General features: G+C 44.6%; 1 protein-coding gene across 6 annotated transcripts in view; it reads right to left on the bottom strand.

Moving 5' to 3' along the window:
- The window catches only part of KIFC3 (kinesin family member C3), a 60712-nt gene extending 33841 nt beyond the window's left edge, over positions 1-26871 (bottom strand). For 3 of the 6 annotated variants that reach the window (XM_089781409.1, XM_075940445.2, XM_089781410.1), the window contains exons 1-4: positions 13657-13675; positions 7274-7391; positions 4202-4344; positions 217-397 (exon numbers count right to left, since the gene is read on the bottom strand). In XM_089781409.1, coding sequence (XP_089637535.1) covers positions 217-397; positions 4202-4344; positions 7274-7355 — 406 coding nt within the window. In that variant the 5' untranslated portion in view covers positions 7356-7391; positions 13657-13675. Of the gene's footprint in view, positions 1-216; positions 398-4201; positions 4345-6848; positions 7140-7273; positions 7392-13066; positions 13201-13656; positions 13676-26738 lie in introns of those variants that run through there. The other 3 variants (XM_075940443.2, XM_075940442.2, XM_014576006.4) reach the window with 3 other exon arrangements.
- Between the last annotated feature and the right edge of the window lie 240 nt (positions 26872-27111).

Here is a 27111-nt window from a genome sequence, read left to right as displayed (position 1 = left end):
AAAAAGCGGCTTGCTTTTTCGAAAGTACTGGTTGCAGTCTAGATGTTCTTTTTCGAAAGAGGCTTTTTCGAAGATACTTTCGAAAAAGCCTCTTTCGAAAGAGGCTTACAGTCTAGACGTAGCCTATGAAGCAGGGTTTTTTTCTGATTTTGTTGCCTTAAGACAAAGCCAGGCATGAGAATTAATGGCCATCAAGTCTCATGCCTCCCCCTTTACCTGTTTTCTCAACGTTCATGATGCAGGCTTCCTGGCCCTGCACTCCAGCGTCCCAGTTGTGAGCAGACCTCAGCCTCGTCTCTATGCCCAGCTTCTGAGTCATACGCTGAGACTGCGGTTGACGACGCTTCTCCTTGTTCTCCACCTGACTCTTGCCCTTGCCCAACTGGTCCTGCAAGGCCTGCATAAAAACACAACCATTTTCTCTTTAAAGGGCATTGTATCTCAAAAGAGCACAAATTCTCCCTGGACGTTTCATCCTAGACTGAACGAGATTTTGACTGAACAAGATTTTGAAAGGTCGCCCTGTGCCCCAGGGTATTGAAATCATTACGTTACCTCAGAATCAAACAGTATTTCAAAATGTAGTTCTGCTATCTTCACATGATGGTTGCTTCCCTCCACTACTCTCGTGCAATTAACTCCTCACCTGCTAAAACCAAACTGCTTCCCATTGCTGTTGCAACCTAACCAAACCCCAGCCTCTAGCACCCCACTAAGGCCATCAGGGCCCTCTTCCCAATGACCTCCAATGCTCTCTCGTGCTTTCCTTCCGTCTTTCGGATCTCATCTCTCTCCGATTGCCAAAAGGTCAGTCAGAAGGCAAAAGATAAGAAGCAGCAGGTACAGGGTCTCAAATACAAACTACCGACTGGAAATCAGCATCTCACACAGCAGTCATTTTTCACAGTTCTGAAAACTCTATTTTAGAGAGAAAGGAACAAGGAGGAGATGGGCAAGGGACAAAAACGGAGAAAGCAATGTAAGAAAAAATATAAACTTAATTACAGTGACTGAGACTGATCCATTCATCCCAGACCAGGTGATTTCCTGATTGCAGGCAGGAGAGTCAAGCCAAGATTGTTGGGAAAAAGGAGGAAGAAAGAAAACTCAGTTTAAGCAGGAATTAAACAGAGTGAATCAGAAACCAGAGCCAGAAAAGATGCATTAAGTCATTTAGTCCATCTAGTCCCAGACACGTTTGAGTGCAGGATTATTCCTCTCCCTACGCTGACTGGTGCTTTGTCCAGTCTCATTTCAGATCACCCAAGCACTGAGGCTTTCACCACGTCTGCCAGGAGACGTCCCCCGAGTCAGGAAGTTTTCATGGAGATTCAAACTCAGTTTTGCTTTCCTTACTTTCATCCCATTCCTCCTAGTTACAGCCCATCCTTGAACCATCTTAAACAAGTCCTCATTCTCCTTAATGTTTATATCCCATTGGTTGAGGTTCAGCCAAGATGCACATATTCAGTTTGATTTTTGCTTTAATGCTTTATGAACTTAGAGTTAAATCCAGCCTCATAAATCAATGCCCCCAGCTTCTTAATCATATTTATTGTTCTCTGTATTCTTTCCTGTTTGTCAGCACTTTCCGGATAGAAAGGGACTCAGTCCTGCATACAGTATTCTAGTTAGTTCAGTTGTTCTATAGACTGTAACTGCTGTGTTCCAGGACATGTTGTTTCTGATTTCATGCTGGCTTTTTCTGCTGCTATATCACATTGTAAGTAACTATAATGTGTCACTATTTCAGAAGCACAGAATTGGAGCAAGCCTAATGTCGAACAGGCTTACTCAAGTATGACAGATCTGGAAGGATGGAGAGGAATAAGGGGATTATCATAATGTAAGTATCAGTTATTCAGTAGCTGAAAACAAAACTCTGTAGTCTCCTTTCCAGAAGCAAAGCTCTCCTATTTCTGCTACCACATCAAGATGACACTGCTTCTGGCGCTGTGGCAGGACTACCTTAATGGCCTGTAGACAGGACTTTGAAGCTGTCTCTGTAGTGACAGTTACAGGGATTTCTCAGCTCCTGATCTAATACCAGTACAGCTCTGCTGGCATTAGCAGTGATGGGTGCATTTTCACCACCATGTCATCTAATTAATTACACTGTATCTATAATGTTCTGAACTCAGGCAAGGTTTACTAGTACAACCTGGTAGTGTAGACCAGTGTTTCCCAACCCTTTTTTTTATAAAGTACCCCTTAAAATATATATATATATAAAAGCAGGGTTCGCCGAACTGCGGCAAGCCTGCTCGCCAGCTGCGCTGTCCGGCGATCTGCGCATGCGCAGATCACCCGAACCCGCCTCTACTCGCCACGGGCATTATTTGTCGAGCCCTGTATATAAGTACCCCCAGTACCTACAGTTTTCAGACACACAGAATTTTTTTCTACCATTCCAACACATTTGTTTAAACAACTTAATTGTAGCCAGGTGGGCAATGAAATTTTTGGGTGTAAAAAGTACAAAAATAATAAAGCGCTGTAAAACTTAAAACAAAAATTCAGTTTTCTCCAAATTTCAGTTGCGTTGACATACCCCCAGACTTCTCTCGAGTACCCCTAAGGGTACTCGTACCACTGGTTGAGGAACACTGGTGTAGCCAGGCACTTTGTAGATCACAAAGCACTGAAACTGGCAAGCAGTGCCAAACAAATAAATCTCTGCCCTGAAGAGCATAAACCGGAAAGGCATGAGTGCAATACACAACGCAGAACAGATAATAGTTATTACAACCGGAATGTCACCTTTTATAAAGTGTTTATTTCTCAATTGTTACGTTGAGAGAAACAATTCTCAGACTGCAGCCAGTAAACAATACGTTGCCTGTCATCCCACGTTCAAGAAGCCCTTTATAAAAGGCAATCCATGAAGAGATACTACACGCCTGTGAAATAGGTAGGAACTGTCCCATTTTATTGAAACCCTGTTAAAGTGACTTGCCCAAAGTCCGATAACGAACAAGCGACAGAAAGAGAAACAGAACCCTGGAGTCCTGATTCAACCCTTTATTCTAACCCCACCATATGAAATCCCTACTGTCTTCTCCCACCCATCTAATCAGTAGCTAGTCAATGCTATTGCAAAGCCCTACATATGGGGTAAAGCATATGCAATTATAAGGTGGTGGGATTTTTGTTTATTTTGTCTTCTTCCTCTCTCGAATGATTATTATATAGCTCAAAAGTGACACCAAAAATGTTACTCTTTGGAGTTCCTCTAAATCTTTACCACTTCCCCATTGCATTTGGTTTCCTAACACTTTCCAGACAACTGAGATATATTTTCCCAACACGCTTTTCCATCTCCACTCAGGGATTAAAGTATTACAACGAAGTGTCTTTATCCAACAGAATACATTGTTTTGTTTTTTTTAAATGACAGGCTAGTTTTAAAAGTGATTTAAAAAATGTTGTGAGTTTTCCAAAGTTCAAGTTTCTACCTTATTCCCTAGAGGGCTCTCTGCTGTGAGCATGTGGTAGTATTGAGATAGATCAACTGTGAGCTTCACAATGAGGATGTTTTTCATATTCCTCCCTCCACCCCCCAAATGCATCCTATGCCTACCACTAATTCTTTGTTTGGGATCCTCTGCTGCTGACCCTGATTCTGAGCTATGGATAAAACAAGTTCAGTGCAACCCTATGTCTAGGAAGTGCAAAGATTTATGCCTTCCAGATTTTGGAACTGCCGGGGACTGATTCAATCCTTAGCACAAGTTAGAGCAGCGCCAGGAGCTACTTTGACTTACATCCTGCCAGCAACAGTCCTCCAGGGACCACCAAACAGATCATAATAGTCCTAATGCAGAGTGATCTAGCCTCCTGCCTTCCCCAGTGCGTTCCTTTTCTTCCAGAGACATGTCCCTGATCTGTCCAGGCATTGTGATGGGGCCTGGTGTAGTGTCATTGCACCAGTCCAATGTCACCAAGAAATCCTCCATACACCTTGGGTACTCCCTAGTGGAGAAGTCAGGCTGGCTTTTGGCTCTTTTACACTCCAGGCAGATGAATTCTAGATCCCAACATAAACCTAGTTGATAACCCACTCCCTTGCCCATAAAGACACATTTGAAAAGACACACAGTTCAAGGAGGAAACCACTGAGCGCCAGAGGATAAAGAATGTATTCTTCAGTAGCTGCTCTGGCTTTCACTCCTCTCTCAGAAGTGGATTTTGAGTGCCTTACCTGTACAGTCAGGTAGAGGCTGTGGGGAATTCCAGAGCCAGACCAGTTCACACGGGTTTTATGTTGGACCAATGTAGGCAGCACAGGAGTCTGGACAGAGGAGTCTTCTTTACTGTCTCTGAGGAGTGAATCTTGTCCACTCCCTTAAACAGAAGAAAAAATAAAGTAAAATAAATCAGTCTAATCGAAACTGACTACAAACAGTTTGTCTAGCAGAGAGTGAGGAGGGATCCCTTTTCATGAATCCAGTCTTAAGTGTGCCTCCTGTTCTCATTCAGCAAGCCTGTCTCCTCCTCCCCCCAGGTTCTGTTCCAGATCATCCATCATCATGCTAGTAACAGAAGCTGGTATTCAAGCCCCTCTCCCTTTTCTGGCTCACAGCCAAAGTCACTAACAACTACAGTGACGCTTTTGATTCCTGCTGCCCAAAATACTTCAGGTCAATGAAGAAACCATGAGCTTTTTATGAAATCTCAGCCACAGGGACTCTCCCATGTAGTAGAGGAAGGAGAAGGAATACCCAAAGCTGCAGTCCCCTTAGTTGAATGAGCTGAGGCCTGTCAAACTCATTTCACACATGACCACAACTCCCTCCCGTACGTCTTTGGAAAATATAAAGCACCACACAAGAACAAAGTGTTATTACAACTTTGGTAGTGCTGATGAGCAAAATGAGACCTTTAGGGCAAATATGATCTGTTGGCAAATGAACATAAAAGAATCCAAAATATCACTTTCACAATCTATTTGTGTATTTTTATGTAGAGTATCCAGACTCTGGAGAATTATGTCAGCTCCACCTCTTAATCTACAATGTTGTCAGAAGCTGAAACTTTTTCTGTACTGTCAAAACTCCCACGCAAGGCGCCTGGGAATGAGGATTCCTGGGTTCTCCACCCACCTTTGCCACTTGTTTATTTGTGACTTCAGTATCCATGATTCATCCCCCTTCTAGTTGCCTGACTAACTCTGCATCCCAAAATCTAACTGCTAGTGCAGGACTAGCGAGCTAACACCTCTTCTCCCCAGAGTGTACTTTTCGCTATGGAACCAGAACCAAAAGAGACAAATCTAGAGGCAAATTAGCCATTCGGTTCTTTTCTGTGCCCAAAACTCACTTGAGAAAAAGGAAGAGTGTTCCAGCTCTCTCAAAGCTCAGACAAAATCAAGCCCTGGATGAACAGTAGCTGCCCAAAGCTGAACCTCCTTAGGACTGACAGGATGCTGTCAGCAAGGCTACGTCTAGACTGCAGGCTTCTTTCGGAAGAAGTTTTTCCGGAAGAGCTCTTCCAAAAAAAGTCTTCTGAAAGAGAGCGTCCACACTGCCAAAGTGCATCGAAAAAGCCATCTGCTTTTTCGAAAGATAGTGTCCACGCTGAATGGACGCTATCTTGCATTTCAGCTGAGATAACTATGGATGGAGTGGCCACCAGGGCACCTGTGCTTTTTCCTCTTCTTTCGAAAGAACTCCTTCTTCTCCAACCACACACATTTTTTTCCAAAAGAGCTCTTTTGCAAAAAGGCTTCTTCCTCGTAGAAAGAGCTTTACCAATGTCGGGAAAACCCCTCTGTTCTTTCAATTTTTTTTCAAAAGAACACAATTGCAGTGTGGACATACGTGAAGGTGGGTTTTTTTCAGAAAAATGGCTGTTTTTCCGAAAAAACTCTGTAGTGTAGACACAGCCAAACTGGAAAGCACTGGGAAGAACTTGCCTCCAAGGCTATGGGTTGATATGGATGGTGGAGTCCTCAGTGCTACTGGCTCTACCAAATTCATGGCCATGAAAAATCACATTGCAGACCATGAAATCTGGTCTCCCACTGTGAGAGGTGTTATTCCATACTATACAGATTTGATGGAGAAGACCAGCCTTTCTCAAATTGGGGGTCCTGACCCAAAAATGGAGTACAGTGATTTTAAACCTGTGGTTCGTGGACCCCTGGGGGTTCATGGCAGTATTGAAGGGGGAATTGTAGGGGGCCCATGCGGAGCCTCTCACAGCCAGCACATCCTTCAACTTGCATTGCTTCCTGCAGCTTGGGAAGCAGCGTGGTCTTATGGACGTGCAGGCTGCAGGCGCAGTGATATTGTTTGGGGGGGGGGTCCGTACAATTTTAATAGATTGGGGTCCATATCCTCGAAAAGGTTGGGAGCCACTGATCTAGTACACTCCTTTTCACTTTCTCATTCCCCACTTGTCTCTCTACCCAGTAACAAAGGAATGATACTATCTGAATGGGGAAAGGGCATGGGGACGAGGGGGGAAAGGGGGATAGGGAACGGCAAGCCAGCCTCTCAGATACACATTTCCATGCTCAGTCATCAGAAATCCGAGCAGAGCCAACAATACAGAGACAAACTGCTGCAAAAGTTTAAGAACGTCAATGTGTCAGAGTGAACAATTAACAAAGAGTCCACAGACAATCCATTTGTTTTTGATTTCCCACCCAAAATATCTATTCCCTGGGCTAAAACCTGGCTTTCCCATTTAGCCCCAGAGTGACCTTGAAGCCCAGAGAGCGTATGTTGTCTATAACTACATAGAAGCAGCAGCAGCATGCTTCAACAAGCAGGTATCAGTTCTTTTACCACCTTTGTGAAAAGGCATCAGCCCCTGGAGAAGAAAAACGATAAAACTAAACTCACCTATCTGGCTTATGTGCTTCGGAGAGAGAACAACCCTTCCCAAGGAGCCAAGATGAAGACTGAACAGAAGCCGCGTACATTTCTTCCATCCAGATCACAGAACTTTTTTTTTTCCTTTTACACCTTAAAATGTAATGTTTGTCCCAAAGCTCTTGACTAGAAATGAGGAGAGATGTCTTTCCTCCTCCACCAAAACAACAGCACTGAAACACTTGTCAGCTGAGCCCTGAAGTTACCTAACAGCTTTTCTCTGTTTCAGAATTGCTTCCTCCGAAACCTTTTTACACTCATCTCTGGCATCTAAAAAGAAATGTTAAAAATGCGGACTCACTGGTTTTCTAGTCTCTCCTGGCTAGAGTGCGAGAAAGGGCGTGAGTTTATGTGGGCAGGACATGGAATGGGATGAGCCATCACTTAATACTCACTGTCAAGAGGGAGGTCCTTTTTCCACCGGTCTTTCAACGAGGGAGTAGGTCCCAGATCCCAAGTCTTGTGAGATGTAGTCATGGCATAGGGTTCCAAAGCAGACTGACAACTCAGGGCCTGGGAATAACCACAAGCAAAGATATTCCAGTAAAGGACTGGATTCCAGCTGCAGGAAGTCAGCAGCCCGAGATGAGATACTCTAGCAACCCATGCAGGTAGCAATATCCCCAAGTTGTCTTACTGCCACACACGTCTGGAACTATTCAGATTTTAATACTTGGGATTTGTCCACATGAAAAACACTGACCCATAAAAAAACAGGTGTTACACATGCTGTATCTGTAATTAACTTAATTCCTGTTTGCAATGTTATTGTAGCTATGAGGCTTCCTTCTTCAGGTTTTGATGTTTCCATTTGATAGCTTCCACAGTTGTTTGCAATGTTGTTTACATGTGTTGTTTTGGTTAATAATTTCTGTGCCATTTCCAGCTTTTTCCCCAACTACATTTGATTTTTCAACTTTTATACTGTAAGTTTTTCAGTCTGTGGAATGAATACCTAGTACAATAGCCAGAAAAAAAGCATCAATACAAAGAATAGCCAAGATATTCAGGGTCTGTGTTCACTTGTTGAGCCTGATCCTCATCTTGCACCAGTGGACTTCAGTGGAATTATTTCTGACTTAAACCTTCATAACTTAGATCAGAATGTAAAATGGAATCGAACCACATTGCTGCCTCTTAAAACTAAACAGGCCATAGAGCAGTTTTTAAACTGAGGGTCCATCTAGACTACGGTTTTTTTCCAAAATGAGATATGCAAATTTGGCACTCGTTCTTCTAATCACTTTTTCAAAAGTGGGTTTTTTGAAAGTGAAAGTAGTCTGGATACAGGTTTTCAGAAAAAAAACCGTTTTTTGAAAAACCGTGAAAACCTCCTTGTTTTTAGGAGGAGCGGTTTTTTTGGAAAGGAGGGGAGTTCCAAAAAACTCGTGTCCAGACTACTTTCACTTTTGAAAAACCCGCTTTCGAAAAAGCGATCGGAAGAAGATATGTAAATTAGTGCTGGATTTGCATATCTCCTTTCGGAAAAAAAAAAGTAGTCTCAATATACCCTAAGGGCGGAGGGAAGCTGATCGATATGAAGGAGCACATGGAACAGACAAAGACATCTCTAAGGGGAAGATCTATTCAGTGTGGTCCCTATGGGGGTGCAGGCCTGGGACAAACTCCCCTCTGCCCTAGCTGGGACCCATCCCAGCTCTTTCTGCTCCTGCTTTGCCCCCACTCTTTCTGCCAAGCTGCACCTCTTCCTACCCCCATTGCACTCCTCCCAAATTCCCTCTCAAAGCCAACTGACTTTTCGCTCAAGCTGTAGAGACTCGTGCACTAAGCTATAGAGGTCCCAGGTTCAGTTCCATGTGTTGATGTTACACAAGCACCAGTCTCCCCCGTTATCACCCTGGGCCCAGTGGGACCCCCAAAGCGCAGAGCCGGGGGTGGCTGTCCCAAACTACCCAAAAGACTCTGGATCTATTTATGGAGATTCTCTACTATGCCTTAGTAAGGAGGCAAGGATGGAAAATGATAAAATATGGATAAGAGCTGATGAGAAATGAAGAGAGTCCCAATCAATTGCATCTTGTACTGGCAGATATCTGAAAAGTTACATGTTTTTTAAGTGCTTATATACAAATGCTAGAAGTCTAAATAATAAGATGGATAAACCAGAGTGTTTCATATTGAATGAGGATATTGATATAAGAGGCATCACAGAGACTTGATGGAATGCGTATAATCAATCGGACACAGTAATACCAGGGTACAAAATATATCGGAAAGACAGACCAGGTCTTGCTGGGGGTGGAGAGTGGCACTATATGTAAAAGGAAGTGTAAAATCAAATGAAGAAAAAATCTTAAATGAATCCAACTGCATCACAGAATCTTTCTGGATAGTAATTCCATGCGGCTCTGCATTTTAAATATAGTAAGAGCCAGGCTGCCTGTGTGCCTGGCTCCTGCTACATTTAAACTGCACAGTTGCAGTGAGGGTAGCAAGTGCCCCCTTTACTGACTAATGAAAATTCCATCGACTACTCAATGAGCTAATTAATTAATTTTACAAATTAAGTGTAAAAATATAATTAGGAAGACCTGCCCCACCCCACCCCATATCTTCCAAAAATAATCTGAAGAACAGCTAGACCAAAACTGAAAAAGTAATAGCAGCATTTTTAAGTACATCAGAAGCAGGAAGATTAAACCAGTGGGGCCACTGACCAATCGAGATGATAGAGAAGCACTCAAGGGCGGTAAGGCCATTGCAGAAGAACTAAATTAATTCTTTGCATTGGTCTTTACGGCTGGGTACATGAGGGAGATTCCATCCCTAAGCCAGTCTTTTTAGGTGACAAATCTGAGGAACTGTCCCAGACTGAGGTGCCATTAGAGGGGGGTTTGGAACACATTGATAAACTAAACAGTAATAAGTCACCGGGGACCAAATGGCATTCAGCCAAGAGTTTTGAAGGAATTCCAGTGTGAAACTGCAGACTGACTAACTGTGGTTTGTAAACCTCGCCTTTAAATCAGCTTCGGTACCAAATGACTGGAGTATAGCTAATGAGATGCCAATTTTTAAAAAGGACTTCAGAGGTGTTCCCGGCTATTAAAGACTGGCAAGATTAACTTCAGTACTGGGTATTCTGGTTGAAACTGTAGTAAAGAACAGAATTGTCAGACATATAGATGAACATAATTTTGGGGGAGGGAGGGTGACTCAACGTCCCGTTTTTAAACGAACAGTCCTGTATTTAAGCCCTCCTGCAGTCATACCAACTTTTTTTTTTAAATGGGCAAATTGTCCTGTATTTTCTGTCTCTCCCTTCCCAGCAGTACTGGTGGGTCCTACTACTGGCCGGATCCCTGCTCACCAGCCACCCCCCCACTAGCAATGAGTGGAGGGAAAGCGGGGTCCTGTGGCTGATGATGGGGCGCGGGCATATGGAAGGCTGGTGGTTGGGTAAAGCTTCAGCATCAGGTCCAGCCACTCCCTATGCTAGTCCATCTGTGCAGTCCCTGCTGCCCTCTTTCCTTTCCCTACTGCCTCTGGCTGAGCTGGCCAGGAGGAGCCAAGCCTTGCATGTGCCAAAGGCCTGTACAGCACTGGCACAGGGAAGGGTCTGGTTCTGTTCAGCTCAGCTCCAGAGTGGCAGGAAGGAAGCTATTTTCAGCCTGTTTGGGCCCCAGCCCTGCTGTGTACTTAGAGTGTACTTAGATGTTCAGAAAGCCTTTGAGAAAGTCTCTCACCAAAGGCTCTTCAGTAACGTAAGCTGTCATAAGGTAAGACAGGAGGTCCTCTCATGGCCTGGTAACTGGTTAAAAGGTAGGGAGGTGGGCTGGGTTCCAGAGTGGCCTACGGGATAGAGCATCTAGGGATTACAGGGGATGAGAAGGACAACAGGGCGCCCTTGTAGCCAAGAAGGCTAATGGCATATTAGGTTGCATTAGGAGGAGCATTGCCAGCAGATCCAGGGAAGTGATTATTCCCCTTTATTAAGCTGTGGTGAGGCCACATCTGGAGTATTGTGTCCAGTTCTGGGCCCCCCAACTATAGAAAGGATGTGGACACATTGGAGAGGGTCCAGTGGAGGGCGATCAAAATAATTAGGGGGCTGGAGCACATGACCTATGAGGAGAGTCTGAGGGAGTTGGGTCTGTTTAGTCAGGATGAGTACCATAGTCCACAGAGGCTGGAAGCAAAGTGGGGAAGAAAGAGACTCTTATCCAAGCTGCTTTACAGAGTAGCAGGTGCTAGCTGGATGCCCAGCCCTTCCAAATCTCCTGCGTCTCACTCATCGTGGAAAGAGACTCCGCTCATTGTGGAAAGGGATTAAATTGTGAGGAAGTCTTCACGTGTTCTGTCTCATGGTGAAGGATTTGGCAATGCTTGTTTCTAAATATTACTCATAATTTTATAAAACTGCTATAATTCATACCATTGTGGCTCAGTGATCCTGTGTCTCAATGATCCCATTGGGTCATGTGGAGTGGAAGTATGAACCTAACATGGTTCAAGCACATGCAACTGAATCAGTAAAGTAGTCAGAAATGGCTATATTCCCTGCCTTGGGGACTGACTCTAAACTCAAAGCCATAATGAAAGGGAGAAAAAGACTCTGCCCTACATATGAACCAAACCTGAAAACAACTGAAAAAGCCCTGTGGCATGGCATTCAGGCATTGGCATGAAAAAAGGCATAATTAGAAGAGTGCTCTGTGATCTAGGATTGTCTAGGTCAGTTTGGTCAACTCAGGAAAACTGGATATATGAGCCTTATCATCTTCTCAAATACACACTCCGAGCTGCTGCACAAATCTATGAACCACCATAGACTGCAGTAAAAGGAGTGGGAGATATGCTGGAAAAGCCATGGCGGAACAAAGAAATACAGAACATAAGTAGAGAATAGCACATGATTGGAAACTAGAAGTGAAGAGGAAAAATAAACCATCTATTTTTAAAAATTTCACTTTTATTTAAAATCCCTCATTGGTTTATGCTTAGACTGGAAGCAATTTTCTTTTCTATGCCCTGTGAAGCACCTAACATACATTAGCTGCCGATTACATAATAATTAAAACAATTGTTTCTATTTTGCTTTTGTCAAGCTCCAGTCTTTCAAAGATTCCAAAATGTTGGGTTAATATTAATGGAACCTTTATTAATGGAACATTTATTCTGACCACTGGAAATGCTGCAGTTCAAAACTAAGATTATAGCACATGATATGCTGTGCTCATAAATGGAATGAATCCCATGTATTTCCAAGCGCCCTGCTCTGCGATTCCTGATGCATCTCGTGCTCGCACGGGGTTCGTGACATACACAATGAGCCCTGGCAAAGGAAGCGTGGGGGTAACGCAATACCGAGCTCCCGCGCCACTGCCGTTAGAATGGGAGAGAAACCGAAATTCCACCAGTCTGCACACGCCCTGCCAGGCACATCAGCTGCCAAGCAAATAAAAGTGGCAATACAGAGGGCCTGCTGCAAATACTGGAGGTGTGGGAAGGGGAGACAGAAGCAAAGCCCCGGGTAAAAGGCACAAAGCGGTGCAGTTAACACTCCCCCTAGTGCTGAGCCCGAGACTGCTGCATGAGCTCCAACTCCGCTCTCGCCACCCTGACAGTCGTACGAGAGAGACAAGGGAGGTGAGGGAATGTCCTTAGGGGCCCACTGCTGAGGAGGGACGGTACCAGCGTCCCGGCCTCGCAGAGCGCTACCTCGGGCTCCCGTGAGCAGGGCCGGGAGAGACCCAGCGACCCACCCACCCGCGGGGGCCGGACACGAGAGACCCAGCGACCCACCCACCCGCGGGGGCCGGGCACGAGAGACCCAACGACCCACCCACCCACCCGCGGGGACCGGCACGAGAGACCCAGCGACCCACCCACCCGCGGGGGCCGGCAGGAGAGACCCAGCGACCCACCCACCCGCGGGGGCCGGGCACGAGAGACCCAGCGACCCCCCCACCCGCGGGGGCCGGGCACGAGAGACCCAACGACCCACCCACCCACCCGCAGGGGCCGGGCACGAGAGACCCAGCGACCCCCCCACCCGCGGGGGCCGGGCACGAGAGACCCAGCGACCCCCCCACCCGCGGGGGCCGGGCACGAGAGACCCAGCGACCCCCCCCCCCGCGGGGGCCGGCACGAGAGACCCAGCGACCCACTGCCCCCCCCCCCCCCGGCCAGACGCGCCCGAGACAAAGAGCCGAGGCCGGACTCACCCGGTCCGAGCTGCCCGGGACGGTCCCGGGCCCGCCGCCCGCAGGGGCCGCAGTGACACGGCCTCGGGCTGCGCTGTCATCCCCGCCCCGGGGCTCCGCGGGGCAGCCGGCGCGTCCCCCGCTCCTCCCTGCGCCCCCCCCCCCCCCCCGCCTCGCGCACGCCCCCCCCCCCCGCTCCTCCCTGCGCCCCCCCCGCCTCGCGCACGCCCCCCCCCGCTCCTCCCTGCGCCCCCCCCGCCTCGCGCACGCCCCCCCCTCCGCTCCTTCCTGCGCCCCCCCCCCCCGCCTCGCGCACGCCCCCCCCTCCGCTCCTCCCTGCGCCCCCCCCTCCGCCCCCCGCCACGCCCCCCCCCGCTCCTCCCTGCGCCCCCCCCCCCCCGCCTCGCGCACGCCCCCCCCTCCGCTCCTCCCTGCGCCCCCCCCGCTCCTCCCTGCGCCCCCCCCCCGCCTCGCGCACGCCCCCCTCCGCTCCTCCCTGCGCCCCCTCTCGCCTCGCGCACGCCCCCCCCTCCGCTCCTCCCTGCGCCCCCCCCGCCTCGCGCACGCCCCCCCCCGCACACACTTTTCCACAGGAAATGATTAACTCCTACTTGCTGCCGGTTGCTATGGTAACCGGTGTCCTCGCTCCGGGCTCCCCTGGCGCCGGCCAGGAGACGCGAAGCGCGGGGGGGGGGGGGGGGGGGGCTGCCGGACCGCGAGCCCCGCGCTGCAGGGGAGGAGGAAGGCAGCAACATGCACCCGAGGAGTTTCCCCGAGGGGCTGGAACGGCAGCAGCTGACCAGAGCCGGGAGCCAGGCCAGGGGCTGTCGTGCCTGTCTCCTGGACAGTGCCTGCATTTCAGCCCCCCAGGCAGCAGTGTCCCCCCACGAGAGACAGACCCACCCAGGCTTCCCGGCCACTGCCAGCCTGGCCTGGGAAAAAGGCAGAGTACTCTGGGGGGGGGGGGGCACAACAATACAAGCCCCTTCTCTGAGGAACCCCCCCCCCAACACACACTTCCTGCCTGACACTGTTGTCCAGTGGTGTGAACAGGCTGCCTTGCTCCACCCCAGAGGTGGCTGCCTTTCTGTGGTGATTCAAATCATGAATCTGTGTGGTCTGTAAAGAGTGAAGGGATCTTCCTGGAGGAGCAATGTCATATGCAAACTCATGGTGGCAACCAAGTTAGTCCCAAATGCAGGTTTTTTTTTAAAGCAATAAAATATAAATACTTATCAGGCTATCCAAATAGTTGTGTGGCCTGCATCTGAACACCTGCATGGAAAGGTCTTCCTGCTTATTCTTTTTTCAATTAAAAAAAGTGTAGCTGTGTTTTTTAATTCAAATATTCCCCTCTTGTGGAAACACAAACACAAGAACCTCATATTGTGAGGTTTAGGCTGAACATTAGGAAAAAATTCCTAACTGTCCGAGTGGTTAAGCACTGGAATGAATTGCCTAGGGAGGTTGTGGAATCTCCATCATCGTAGATTTTCAAGAGAAGGTTAGACAAACCTGTCAGGGACAATCACATGGTGCTTGGTCCTGTTGTGAATGCAGGGAACTGGACTTGAAGATCTATGCGATCCCTTTCAATTCTATGATTCTAGATTAGGGATGTTAAATATCGTTTAACTGAATAGTCAATTAACCTCATGGATTCTTATCAGTTACTCGACTATTCTATAGTCCCCCAGGGTGGGGCTGGCAGCCAGTGCACTCTGGCCCCACTCCCCAGGAGCCCCCTGTTTCTCCATGCTGCTGCCTCTGTATCCGTCTAATTTCCTAGTGTAGACATGCCCAGATATAGCGACCATTGCTCATTGAGCTGGATTTGTTATGTTGACAGGAAAGAGCTCTCCGGTCAGCATAATGTGGCCATACAAGCATTCTCACAGCAGCCCAGCTGTATTGGTACAGCTGGGCAGCTGTAAACTTGTAAGTATAGACATGATGACCTTAGTAAAACAGTAAAGGATTTATTTAATAACATGTTTGTTTTACTTGAAAATGACGTGATAAACTCCGAGCACCTTCAAACTGAGACTCTCAAAGGACGTTGCAAACTTAAATGAAGCAAGAGTAATGCCCACTTTGTACATAAAGATAGGGAACTGAGGCAGAGAGGGGAAGTAGTTTACTCAGGATCAAACAAAGTTTACGGCAGGGGCAAGAACAGAACCCAAACGGACTGATTCCCAATCCTATGCTTTAGCCACAGTTCATCTTTCCCGTTTCCACAAATTACAGGAGGGAAAAATGACTAGTTCTACATTTAGTTGTGTGGTATGCATTAAAAACGTGACGTAGACTTTACAAATAGTTTCCTTGTATAGCGCCAACACACGATTGGATTGGTCTTTCTAATCCTATGTTCTAAGTCCCAATTAGAACTCCAGAAATGATTGCTAGTGGCGCAGTAAGAAAACTGCACTACTTGGGTGAGATAAACACTTGGAAGGCATTGCTATACAGTATATTATACTGGGAAGAAGTCCTCTAGTGTGCACATCTTCAAAACTGCACTTTTGCCATTATACCCCTCTGCCATTATACCTAATTTAACCACCACCCCACTTTCCCTCCTGCCAGCCCTGCTCCCTCGCCAAGAAGTTTTGCTGATATAACTGCATCTACGCTAGGGTCTTTTGTCATTCACACGTATTACATCCCTGTCCAGTACAGCTACACCAACAAAGGTTGGTAGTATAATACACCTGGCCTTAGAGGACAGTTTTTGTTTCAGCAATTGAGAGATGCTGTGACCAGTGGGAAAAGACACAGGAGAGGAGATAGGAGAAGATACTCAGTCCTTCCTCTGAACACCAGAGGACAAATCTCACTCCAGTGCAGACACAGACAAATCAGCTGGTGTCTTCCCTGGTCAATGGCTTCTGGGGACAGTACAGCACCTGGTGGAGAGCTGGCTCTCCTTGCAATGACCCCAATGGGGCTTTATAAAGGCACAGACTTGCTAGGTGTGCAGTTTCACACACAACATACTGCTTATGTCTTCCATCTTGCTTCCACTCCCTAGTGCTCCTGAAATACGCCCTCCTCTACCTACTGCTTTGGGATATGTGCAGAGCTGGCTCAGTGCCTTGAGGGACTGTTCTTGTGCTGGGGCACTTGCCTTGCAGCTTATTCACATAAAGGAGTCACAGGGTAATGGTGAATTGGGTACCATAATTCTACCCATCAGCACAAAGGTGACCTGGCTCTCCTTGGCCTCATCAGAATTGGCTTTAAGTAGAAGCAGCACCAAGTGACTGATGGAGGTCCAATGCTTTTGGGGGCTCCATGTTGCCTCAGCATTGCTTGCCTAAACCCCAGTTTCTACTCAATCAATCATCTTGGCTGCAGAAACAAATACTTGCTCACTAAGTTCTCACTGGAAGCCAAAAAATTGTTAGCCTGTACCTGTGTTTCATTTTCCACCAAGAAATGGTCCTAGCAACGTTTAACTCTGAAAATGTTCTGTCAGATCACACAAACTGTGTTGCCTGTTGTGAGCAGAGATACATTTGTTTGCTGGAGATTAGGTATCCGCCCTGTCCAAGTCACTTTCCCTGCATTGCCTCAGGCACATCTTAAAAATAAAATAAAATAAATAGTAAGATTTAAGTGAAGTGAAAGAAGTTGGCTTCAAAAGGTGTTGACAAAATCCAAGCACTTCCTGGTACTCACCAGAAAGGAAGGTGTGTGGGGTAGAGATGTGGAAAGGCAGGGCAGAGAAGCTCCCACGTCCACTGGACAAAAATGTTTTGTCTTCTCGGAAGCAAAAAATGAAAGGAATGCAGACAAAGCACCACGTGGTTGCGTGCTCCCAAGTGCTTGGTAATTAAAAGATTTGGTAGGAGATTAGTTTGTGAGAAGCATGCAGTGTGTAAAAATAAACTACATCTCCCCCTTTGTCCTTGCAGGCTCTTCCCTTCTCCATAACCTGCTCAGATCTGCAGGGTAGCCAATTCTTACGCTATTGGATGTTTTAGTTAGAGCCTCAGCTTTCAAGACACACGAATACATGAGAATCTCAGCTTTCATCAAAAATATATTTCTAGCTCTCATAATTATAAAGAAGAGCATTAAGGTGTGACAGGACTATACTCAGAAGACTCATTATCAGAAAGGAAATAAAAAGAACCTCATTTAAAAAGAAAAACAAAAAACCTCAACTTTTCAGACACCTCGTTTTTAAGACTCGTGATATTTGAAATGTTTGTGGTTGGTTAGCAACACTGAATACTGCAAACAGCAAAGCATAAATGGACAGCTGTCATTCTACTAGTCTCCCAAATGCTGCCACAAATGTGATAGTCGACTGCTACAAAACTGACGCTGAAACATGATCACATATCCGTCTTTTCACAGCTCCTTTGGGCTCCCTTATCTGAATCATCTCTCAAACTACAACAAGGGTCTCGCCATTAAAGCAAAGAGGAGCCAGGATATTTCAGCTCTGACTTTCACTTGACTTCTTCATTGGTCAGTTTCCCCTTCTATAGAATGGAAATACTGGCCAATTTCACAAGAGAATTGACTGGTTTAATTCATTAATAGGGTGTAGTCCTGTGGCACCTTAAGGGAGACTAATAAATATATAGAGAGAGACTCATGAGTTTTTGAGGTTAAAAGGAAGTGAGTTTTACCCATGAAAGTTTATGAATCTATCTATCTATCTATCTATCTATCTATGTTCATTTCTAAGGTGCCACAGGACTACTCATAGTTTTTAAAGTTACAGACTTACCCGGCTACCCCTCTGAGACACATTCAGCCTTGTGCAGTTGGCTAGTAGAAGACTATTGCACCACTTAAGCCTTATTTTGAGGGTCTAGGTCTTTCCACTGACCGTCTCACCACAATGAATTTTATCTCAATATTTGAAGAGCATTGTGATCTGCAGATAGAAGCCGGTATGAGTGCAAAGCATTATTATTAGATAATACATAGTTTGGTATGAGAGCAGAGGACTGGACTAGATTACCTCTCAAGGTCCCTTCCAGTCCCATGATTCATATCACATTGTTTGAAAGAGGAAGTACTGTCGGTCCAGGAGAAATTGATGCCCTTGCTTAATGTGTTGGAGAATTTTCTGCATGTTTCCTTTCCCTCCCACACTGCAGAACTACATCACAATGTATATAAGATATTTTGGGGGGATAATATGTGGAATTCAATCTCTGTGTCCCTTCAGCTCTGCTTTCATAATACTCTGTGACCCTGCTTCGGGGTTCCTCTGACTCCTGCACTTCCGTAATGGCACGGACAGACTCCACCAGCCAGTAGAATAGAGGAAGTTTATTGCTTTTCCAGGATACAGCACAGCATAGATGTAATCTGGTTACAGGGCAGGCCTAGGATGCCTCAGCCCCCCTGGAGACGGGGGAGACTGGGCCCCTAAATCCCAGCCCCTTGCTTAGGCTGCTTCCTCCATGATACCAGACAGAAACTACCCAACTCTCTCCCAGCCCTGCCTCCCAGCCAGGTGTTGGTCTCCGCCCTCCTTCCTTTGTCTCCTTCCCTGGGAGGCTGAGCCTGGGTGTCTGGGTTAATCCACATTTGGGAGAGTCAGTGAGAATCTCCCATCTCAGCGCAGGGGGCCCCCGGGTCACAGAGCAGACAGCACCCCCACTACGTCACACTCTCCCAAATAGATATTCCCACACTTATCTTGAAGGTGTTTGTACTATGTACAAAAAACAAGCTATCTGGATGTGGGGAAAGAAAAAAAGAATCTAAAAGTCCAAGGAAGAGAAAACAATGGTAAACTGCTCCTTGTTTAAAGCCATTAATGTATCTTCTGAACCTCATCATCTTTTCACATTTGCTGCCCTTCAGCCCTGTCCATACCAGCTGTCCATTCTAACAGTACAAGTGATAGATTGTACTGCTAATTACTCTCTCGGCCTGTGAAGAAAAAACACCTCTGAATTCAGTTTGTTCCTCAGCAATCACCCTCTTGGAACAGTTATAGTCTGCAAACAGCAGCTGAAGTTTTGGCAGAGAATATTAAATCATACCAACTACAAACTTCCACAGCTGCTGCCGCCTCTAAACTGCAGATGCCATCTGCTTTAGAGGACCAGAAAATGCAACAGAAAACACCAGAGACTACATATCTTGAAGTTCTAGGAACAGGAACCTCCGATTTTTTCTTTTTCTGATTTTTTTAAAATTTCAAAATCACTGCCTTCATGATGGGAATATGTAGGCCTTGATTCAGCACAGGTCTTAAGCATATGTGCAATATTAAACATATGACTAAAAAATAACAAAACCACATAAAAATTGCTAACTGAATTAAAGTTGCTGAAGTAATTAATATATTCCTTCTTATGCAGAATACATAGCTACAGCATTAACGTTAGATTTAAAAAGACAAGAAATAATTACAAAAGCTTCAGAGGGGTAGCCAAGTTAGTCTATAACACAAAAAACTTAAAAAATAACAAATAATGCTACCAGACTATTTTTTGGTTTTTAAGTTTTTAAGAAATAATTAGTAAGGGGTAGTTTATACACATAGGCTGCATCTAGACTGGCAAGTTTTTCTGCAAAAGCAGGTGCTTTTGCGCAAAAATTTGCCAGCTGTCTACACTGGCCACTTGATTTTGCGCAAAAGCACTGACGTTTTACTGTCCGAAATCAGTGCTTCTTGCGCAAATGCTTTGACGTTCCCATTTGGGCAAAAGCCCTTTTCCGGAAATGTTTTTGTGCAAGAGGCCCAGTGTAGACAGCTAAAAACTTTTGCGCAAAAAAGCCCCGATGGCGAAAATGGCGATCGGGACTTTCTTGCGCAAAACTGTGTCTAGATTGGCACGGACGCTTTTCCGCAAAAAGTGCTTTTGCGGAAAAGCATCTGTGCCAATCTAGACGCTCTTTTCCGCAAATGCTTTTAACGGAAAAACTTTTCCGTTAAAAGCATTTGCGGAAAATCATGCCAGTCTAGACGTAGCCATAGTCTATTACCTGTGCAGTTCATTCATTTGGTTTAATGATAACATGGACAAGTGAACATTTACCTTATACTATGTAATAACTATTATAATTCTAAAGCCTCATTAACTAATTTGTAAACTGTAAGGGTAGTGAATTACCTTAAATGCTCATTTCCTGTCTTTTGAGCACTTAGGTTTTTTAAAGGTATGCTCAAGGTATGCTTGGTAATATAAGGGTTATATCCGTTACAACTCTAAAGTAACGAAGGTTGAGGTGGGAATTTCCTAGGTTTTTTTTAAATACTGTGAAGGAATTCTGAAGTTAACACTGGGTTGGCATAAATATCTTTTATGTGTGGGGATGGTCTCAACATTGTCACCCACAAGTAGTCAAGTCCCCAAAAATCATGACATCGGTTTAACAAAGGAAGGTCACTCATCTGTAACAGAGACGAACCCTGCATAACCTGGGAAGAACCAGTACTGCAGCTCTGACAGTAGAACCTTTCACGACAGGGCCCACTGGAGCGCTTACACTCCCTCTTCTGTCCCTCCCTTCACTGGGTTCTTAACATTCTGAGGGTGAGATGATCCAAGAGATTTCCATCTGCCTCACTTCCTTCCACCACCTGGAGTAGGAGGTTGTAATTGGCATTCCAAGGATTCCAAGGGAATGAGGATGGGTAGTGTGAATGTTCATAGTTCACATTTACAGGTGAGTAACCTTTACATCTTCCAGAAGTCTCTGCACATTCCCTCTCATGAGACAACTGACATTTTGCTTATCAAATTGAAGAAGGCGAGACATGGGGTCCTAATGAAACAATGAGTGAAGTACTGCTCTAGTATACAGTGTTTTGTAAACATGAATAGAGCACCATGTTGCAGCTCTGCAAATTTCTACAATAGGAGCATACCAAATGCATGCCACAGAGTCTACCTTTGCCCTCCTGGAATGTGAGCTAATCCCTGTCTCAAAAGAGACAGAGGCTTATCCTTGACTTTTATCAATGCATAGCCTTACATCACAAAGGCTCTTTCTGTGAGTAACTGCCTGATTTTTATTATTTTGTGTGTAAGAAATAAAAATATTTCTAAATACTTGGATCCCATTCCTGGATAAAAATCTAAATGTGTTATAGCATCTAGCATGTGGAGTTATTTTGTCCAAGATGAGGGAAGAATACTGGCAGATTGAATACTTGGTTGAGATTGAAATCAATTACCACCTTGGGTAAGAATTTTGTGTGGACACAGAGAACCCCTTTTTTCCAGGGAAAACTGAAGGCTCAGTTAGCTATCAGAGCTTGAAGTTTACTTGCTCTTCTGACAGATGTTGTGACTACAATAAAAACTGTTTTGATTGATAATTGAAAGAGCAAACACTCATTCAGCGGCTCAGAGAATGGCTTCATAAGTAAGGACTAGGTTAAGGTCCCATAATGGAGTTGGACCTTTGAGTCATATATTCATTGATTCACTTAACCTTCCATAAATCTTTTTATTCTGTCATGAATAAATATGTTGCAAGTATATACGGCTGCTAAGTGTATTTTCAGAGGTGATCAAAAGTGACCAGAAAGTTTCAAGTGAAACAATATTCAAGTATGGACTGGATTGAAGCTGCAGTCGGGCTAATGGATTCCCAAACTCAAAATCTTTTCCACTTGAGGTCATAATACTTCCAAGTTTACTGTGTTCTCGAACTTATCAAGACATATTGTGCTTCTAGCGAACAACACCTGAGAGTACAGCAAGTTGGTCTCAGTTCTAGTATGTTGATTGTCGGTTCTTCTCCAGATGGTTTGAATCATGATGAATAATTCAATTGTTGACATGCGCTCCCCATTCGAAGTTGGAATCATTGGAGGTGAGAGTTGCTCAAGGTGGAGCCAAGCAATTGAAAACTACCCACTTTAGAGTGTTATATTCTGAGTACATCTCTTGGAAGAGTCAATTTTGAGAAGAGGTTGTCTGAACAATGTTCTGCTAACTAATGCTGCAAAGCTGAAACTAAGAATACCATACTGTTTTGAACACCTTTCCCAGGAATCTGGAGAAGGATAAAAGTAGTCTCTGACACACTAGGATAGGAAGAAGGAGTTGGGGAGAAGTCCTTTTACTGATACTGTTTTCAGAGAAGGAAGGAGAGTTGCAGGGAATCAGAGTGACCACTGAGCTGAATTTTCTAAATACAGGTGGCAAGCAAGAAGCATGAGTCTCAGAAGCATGTGGGGTTCTAGCAGTTTTCTAGGGCTCTTTTTTGCTGTGTCTGTATTACTCTCTAAGGAGCACATGGGTCCCTGGTGCTACTTAGAGAGCAATAGAGACGCAGAAAGAGAGCCATTGGAAAAAGTCTGGGAAGGAGGGGCAGAATTAATTAACTGATTAGGAGCAGTGTTAATTAATTTGGGGGAACAGAAGGATTCGTTCACTGGGTGGGGGAAAGTTCTGATTAATGTAGGAAAACTAGGTGAATAGTAGGAAAAATGTATTTGTGAGCACATTAGCTGAATCAGATTCAGAGCTTGATCAGAACCAGTCATATTTATTCCGTGCTTTTGCTCTCTTTCCGATGGACTTTGAGGTAACTGGGTTAGGTTCACAGAAGTGTTTGGGTAGAAGCTTTTATGAGTGTGATGATGGCAAACGGAGCAAGGTGTCCGTGGTATGGCCATATGCTGTGGTAAGGAGTATCAGCAACTGCCCTATGGGATAAAAGTTCTACATATAGCATGTGTCCATGATCTGTGGTTAAATGCACAAAAAATGAGGAATAAGGGTTCTTGCGCAAAAGGGTTTTTTTGTGCAAAATGGCCCCGTGTACACTGCATTTTTTCCGCAAAAACCTCTTCCGCAAAAAAGATCAGAAGAGAATATGCAAATGAGAGCACGAGAAATGATAATGAACACTTCATTTGCATTTCCTCTTCCGCAAAAATGATGCTGTGTAGATGGAGCCTTAACACCACCTCCAGCAAGACAAAGTAGTGAGAAAAGGACCTCTGAGGAGATTAGTTTAGGCATCAGTGTTAAGATAATTTTCCTTACAAACAAGAATGAAGGCAAGAGCTTTTAATGCATAGATGATTCTAAATTAGAAAGGAAATTAGACCTATTGTGTTACTAATTACAACTCTTCTGAAAACATGACAGCACCAGCCTGGTACCTGTGGGCTCTCTCTCTGGCTGGCCACATTGTTAAAAGGTACTTGTAGAAATATCACTTTGCATGATAGCACAGAGAAACGCAAGCACAATAACACCTTATCGCAGGACTCACTGGAATCAGTGCTTTCCAAACCTGGCCACAAGGTACCAAGTGCTCAATCATCGACTAGAAGTTAATCATTAAAAACATGTGGACAGCTATCACACCATTTCTATGCTAACTGCATTTCACCTATTCATCATTTCACTTATTCACAGAATGCACTGGATACTAAGTCTCAAAGAAGTAGTTGTGTTAGTCTGTACCTGCAAAAACAATGAGGAGTCCGGTGGCACCTTAAATACTGGGGTTATGTCTACACTGCCACCCTAGTTCGAACTAGGGCGGCTAATGTAGGCATTCGAACTCGCGAATGAAGCCTGGGATTTAAATATCCCGAGCTTCATTTGCATGTTCCCGGGCGCCGCCGTTTTTAAATGCCCCCATAGTTCAAAGTACCTGCCCGTAGCTACACGCGGCACGGACTAGGTAGTTCAAATTAAAGCTCCTAATTCGAACTACTGTTATTCCTCCTGCAAGGAGGAACTACGGGGCATTTAAAAACATCGACGCCCAAGAACATGCAAATGAAGCCTGGGATATTTAAATCCCGGGCTTCATTTGCGAGTTCGAATGCCTACATTAGCTACCCTCATTCGAACTAGTGTGGCAGTGTAGACATACCCTAACAGATTTATTAGGGCATAAACTTTCATAGGTAAAACCCACTTCGTCAGATGAGTTGGAGTGGAAGCTACAGAGGCAGGGGTATTTATATGGCGTTAACGAGGCCAATCAAATCAGGGTAGAAGTGGCTCATTAACTGCATTTGGTATGGAGATGTGAATATTAAAAGAGGGGAAATTGCCTTTGTCGTACATTAACCAGTTCAGATCCTTACTCTGTCCTAAATGGTATTGAATTTGCAAATGAGCTCCAGTTCAGCTGTCTCCCTTTGTAAGCATGTTTTTAAATTCTTCTGTAAAAGGATGTCCTGGGCATTCAGTCATGGATTTGAAAGTAGCAATCCTTCTACAAAAAATTTCAAAACCCAATTACCAATGGAAAGCTTATGCCCTAATAAATCTGTTTGTCTCTAAGGCAATGTCTACACTGCACAGTTATTTCGGAATAAGCTATTCTGGAATAGTTATTCCAAAATAGCTTATTTCAAAATAGCACGTCTACACTGCAGAAAAGCCTCAAAATTAGTCCGAGGCAGGCTTCCCTAATGTAGATGTGATATATCGATTTAGAGCCCCAGGAGGAATAACTTAGAATGGCCCTGGTGAGGGGCTATTTCGAAATAGCAGCAGCTATTTCAGAATAGGTGTTATTCTTCGTAGAATGAGGTTTACAGAAGTCAGAATAAGCTGTCCGTTATTTAGAAATTATTTCAAAATAATGGAATTGCTGTGTAGACGCTCACATAGTTATTTTGAAATAACTGCTGTTATTCCGAAATAACTTTGCTGTGTAGACACACCCTAAGGTGCCACAGGACTCCTCGTTGTTTTTACTGTGCACAAAATCATACTCACTTCAGCAATAACACTACAAATATTCCACAAGCCACATAACGATAATGAGTGCTTTTTTTTGTGATGGTACTGCCCAGTACGCAGAGCTTACCTGGAAAGAACAGAGAGTACCGGCACCTCTGTTGGCTGGGTCTTAAAAAGTACTGGCACTTTTTTTTTTTTTTACAAAAAAAACACTGATGATAATGATATAGAGCCATAGTCTGAAATCTTTACTCTGTTTTTACTCAGACAAACTTTCACTGTATGTCATGAGAGCTTGCCTGAGCAATGACTGAGTAAAATGTGGGAAATAATTTTAACATCTGTCCCACAGCGAGCATGGCTACAGTAAGGACTGGTGTTGCATAAGGAACAAACTGAACTCACCAGAACCAGTTCCATCAGATATGCATTCTTGACTGCAATATAAACTGCAGAATAGTGATAGAAATGTACATATACACTGCAGTGAGCTGAAAATTGCAGTGACCCCAGATAATTCCATGTCAAGAAACTCTCAAATTCACATTTTCCTACGTGGCAGTAAACAGTCAGACAAGAAAGACCATTTGGAGCAGAAGAGGGAAAAGGGGTAATTGACAGGCATTCTGTGGTTAATGAATGTTCATTTGGATTGTATTAAAGTGTAATTGAATGAATACACTAAAAAAGTCTGGCAAGTTTCAATGTTCTTTTTAGTAGATCGTTTTTCATAGCACAAAATCATCACAGTTGTGACTGTCCGCTCAGAAAAATCCCTTAATTTCATTAGCTGGAATGTTGGGGTCAGAATTGATATGCATTGCCAAAACTTTATGACAGAGCCAGTGCTATGGGAGTCGCTTTCATTAAGCATAAATGTTTAGAGAATTCTCAGATAAGGAGAAATAAGCCAGTTAAGTCAGGCAAGTTAATTCTTATTTTACTTGCCCAATGGAGTGCATAGGACTAAGTGAATCTACAACAATCGAAATAACATCTGCGATTGGTGCTTTTGGATTAGCCAGGCATTCTGCCCCAAGCAAATATTTAACCTACAACTGTAAAACCTCTGGGCAGATAACTACAAAAGCCTGGCTAAAATTTAACTCCCTCACTTCTCCAGACAAACAACCTGATTATATATATATTAAAAACACAAAAAACAAAAAAACCCTAATCCACAAACACAGATAGGAGCAGAATTAAAGTCTCAACTCTCCTTGTTGAAAATCCTCACCAGAAAGATCAATTGTAATGAGACTGTGTCTCTAGAGACCATTTCATTACAGCCTAGCTCATTATTAGAGTTTTACTGCAGCATAGGAACCTTCAACTGTGAGGAGGTCTTTGGGAGCAGCTGGGATATGATTTGCCAAATCCTATATAAAATTAATAAAATAATAATATTCTGTATCTCTACAATATCTTTTATCCAAAGATATCAAAGCTCTTTACAAAGATTAAGCTGCTTGTGAGGCATTTATACTCATTTTAAAATGCACAAACTGAATGGATTAAACCCAGTGGCCCAAATTCTAAGATATGGCCAACTTGCATTCAACACAGCTCAGGACTCGGAAGGGAGTATTATAAAAGTAACCTGACCACCTTTGCATACCCATATTCAGGTGGCCAATGGATCAAAATCCAGTTTAATCCACAGCATAAATCAGCAAACTTTAGGACTCTGGTAGTTTATGATGGCTGCTTAGGGTCCCGAGGGTGCATTCCAACAGATGGGGGTCACTGGAACAAAGAGATGCTTGGGTCAGACCCCTTTTCTGTGACCATGCCTTGCACCAACAACCAGTATCAAGGATAGCATGGAGCTACTATGGCAGCTCTAAACCACTCAAAGAGTCACAAGCACACTTCATCTATACAACGTGTCATTATTACACTAGTATCGAAATAACATTTCTCATACAGAAGTTGAACATAACCTCACAGACTGACAAGCAATGTATCACAAAGCTGCCTTCGTGCAAAAGCTGCAACATTCAGAGGATTGTCTCTGCTCCTGTTAAGTGACCTACCTTTTAATTTTGTCTAATTTTTCAAACTCCTCTGAAACAGGATCTCTTGTATATGACCACTGATTAGTCTTAATGCTCTAGATCTGTGCACTAAACCATGTCCGTTTCTTCTTTATCCCTGCTAAACAACGTGTCAGACATGCATGCCTGTACAGCATAGTCCCAGCTTCATGCCAGCTCTGATGGCTGCCTAGGAACCACGAAATCAGATATCGCCCTGAGGAAGAATACACAGTTCATCCAATAGGTCATTAATGTTTCATGGCATAAACCAATGAGGGCTTCTGCTTATGAAGCACTCCCAGAAAAAAGGTTAACAAGGAGAGCAAGATATGGCAAGTGTAAGCCTGTGCCATAATACCATAGAGATATA

The sequence above is a fragment of the Pelodiscus sinensis genome, chromosome 12 (genome assembly GCF_052426305.1).
Source record: "Pelodiscus sinensis isolate ZL-2025 chromosome 12, ASM5242630v1, whole genome shotgun sequence".
Lineage (NCBI taxonomy): Eukaryota > Metazoa > Chordata > Testudines > Trionychidae > Pelodiscus > Pelodiscus sinensis.
The sequence above is the reverse complement of the archived record's forward strand: the minus strand, read 5'-3'. Positions and strand labels throughout refer to the sequence as shown.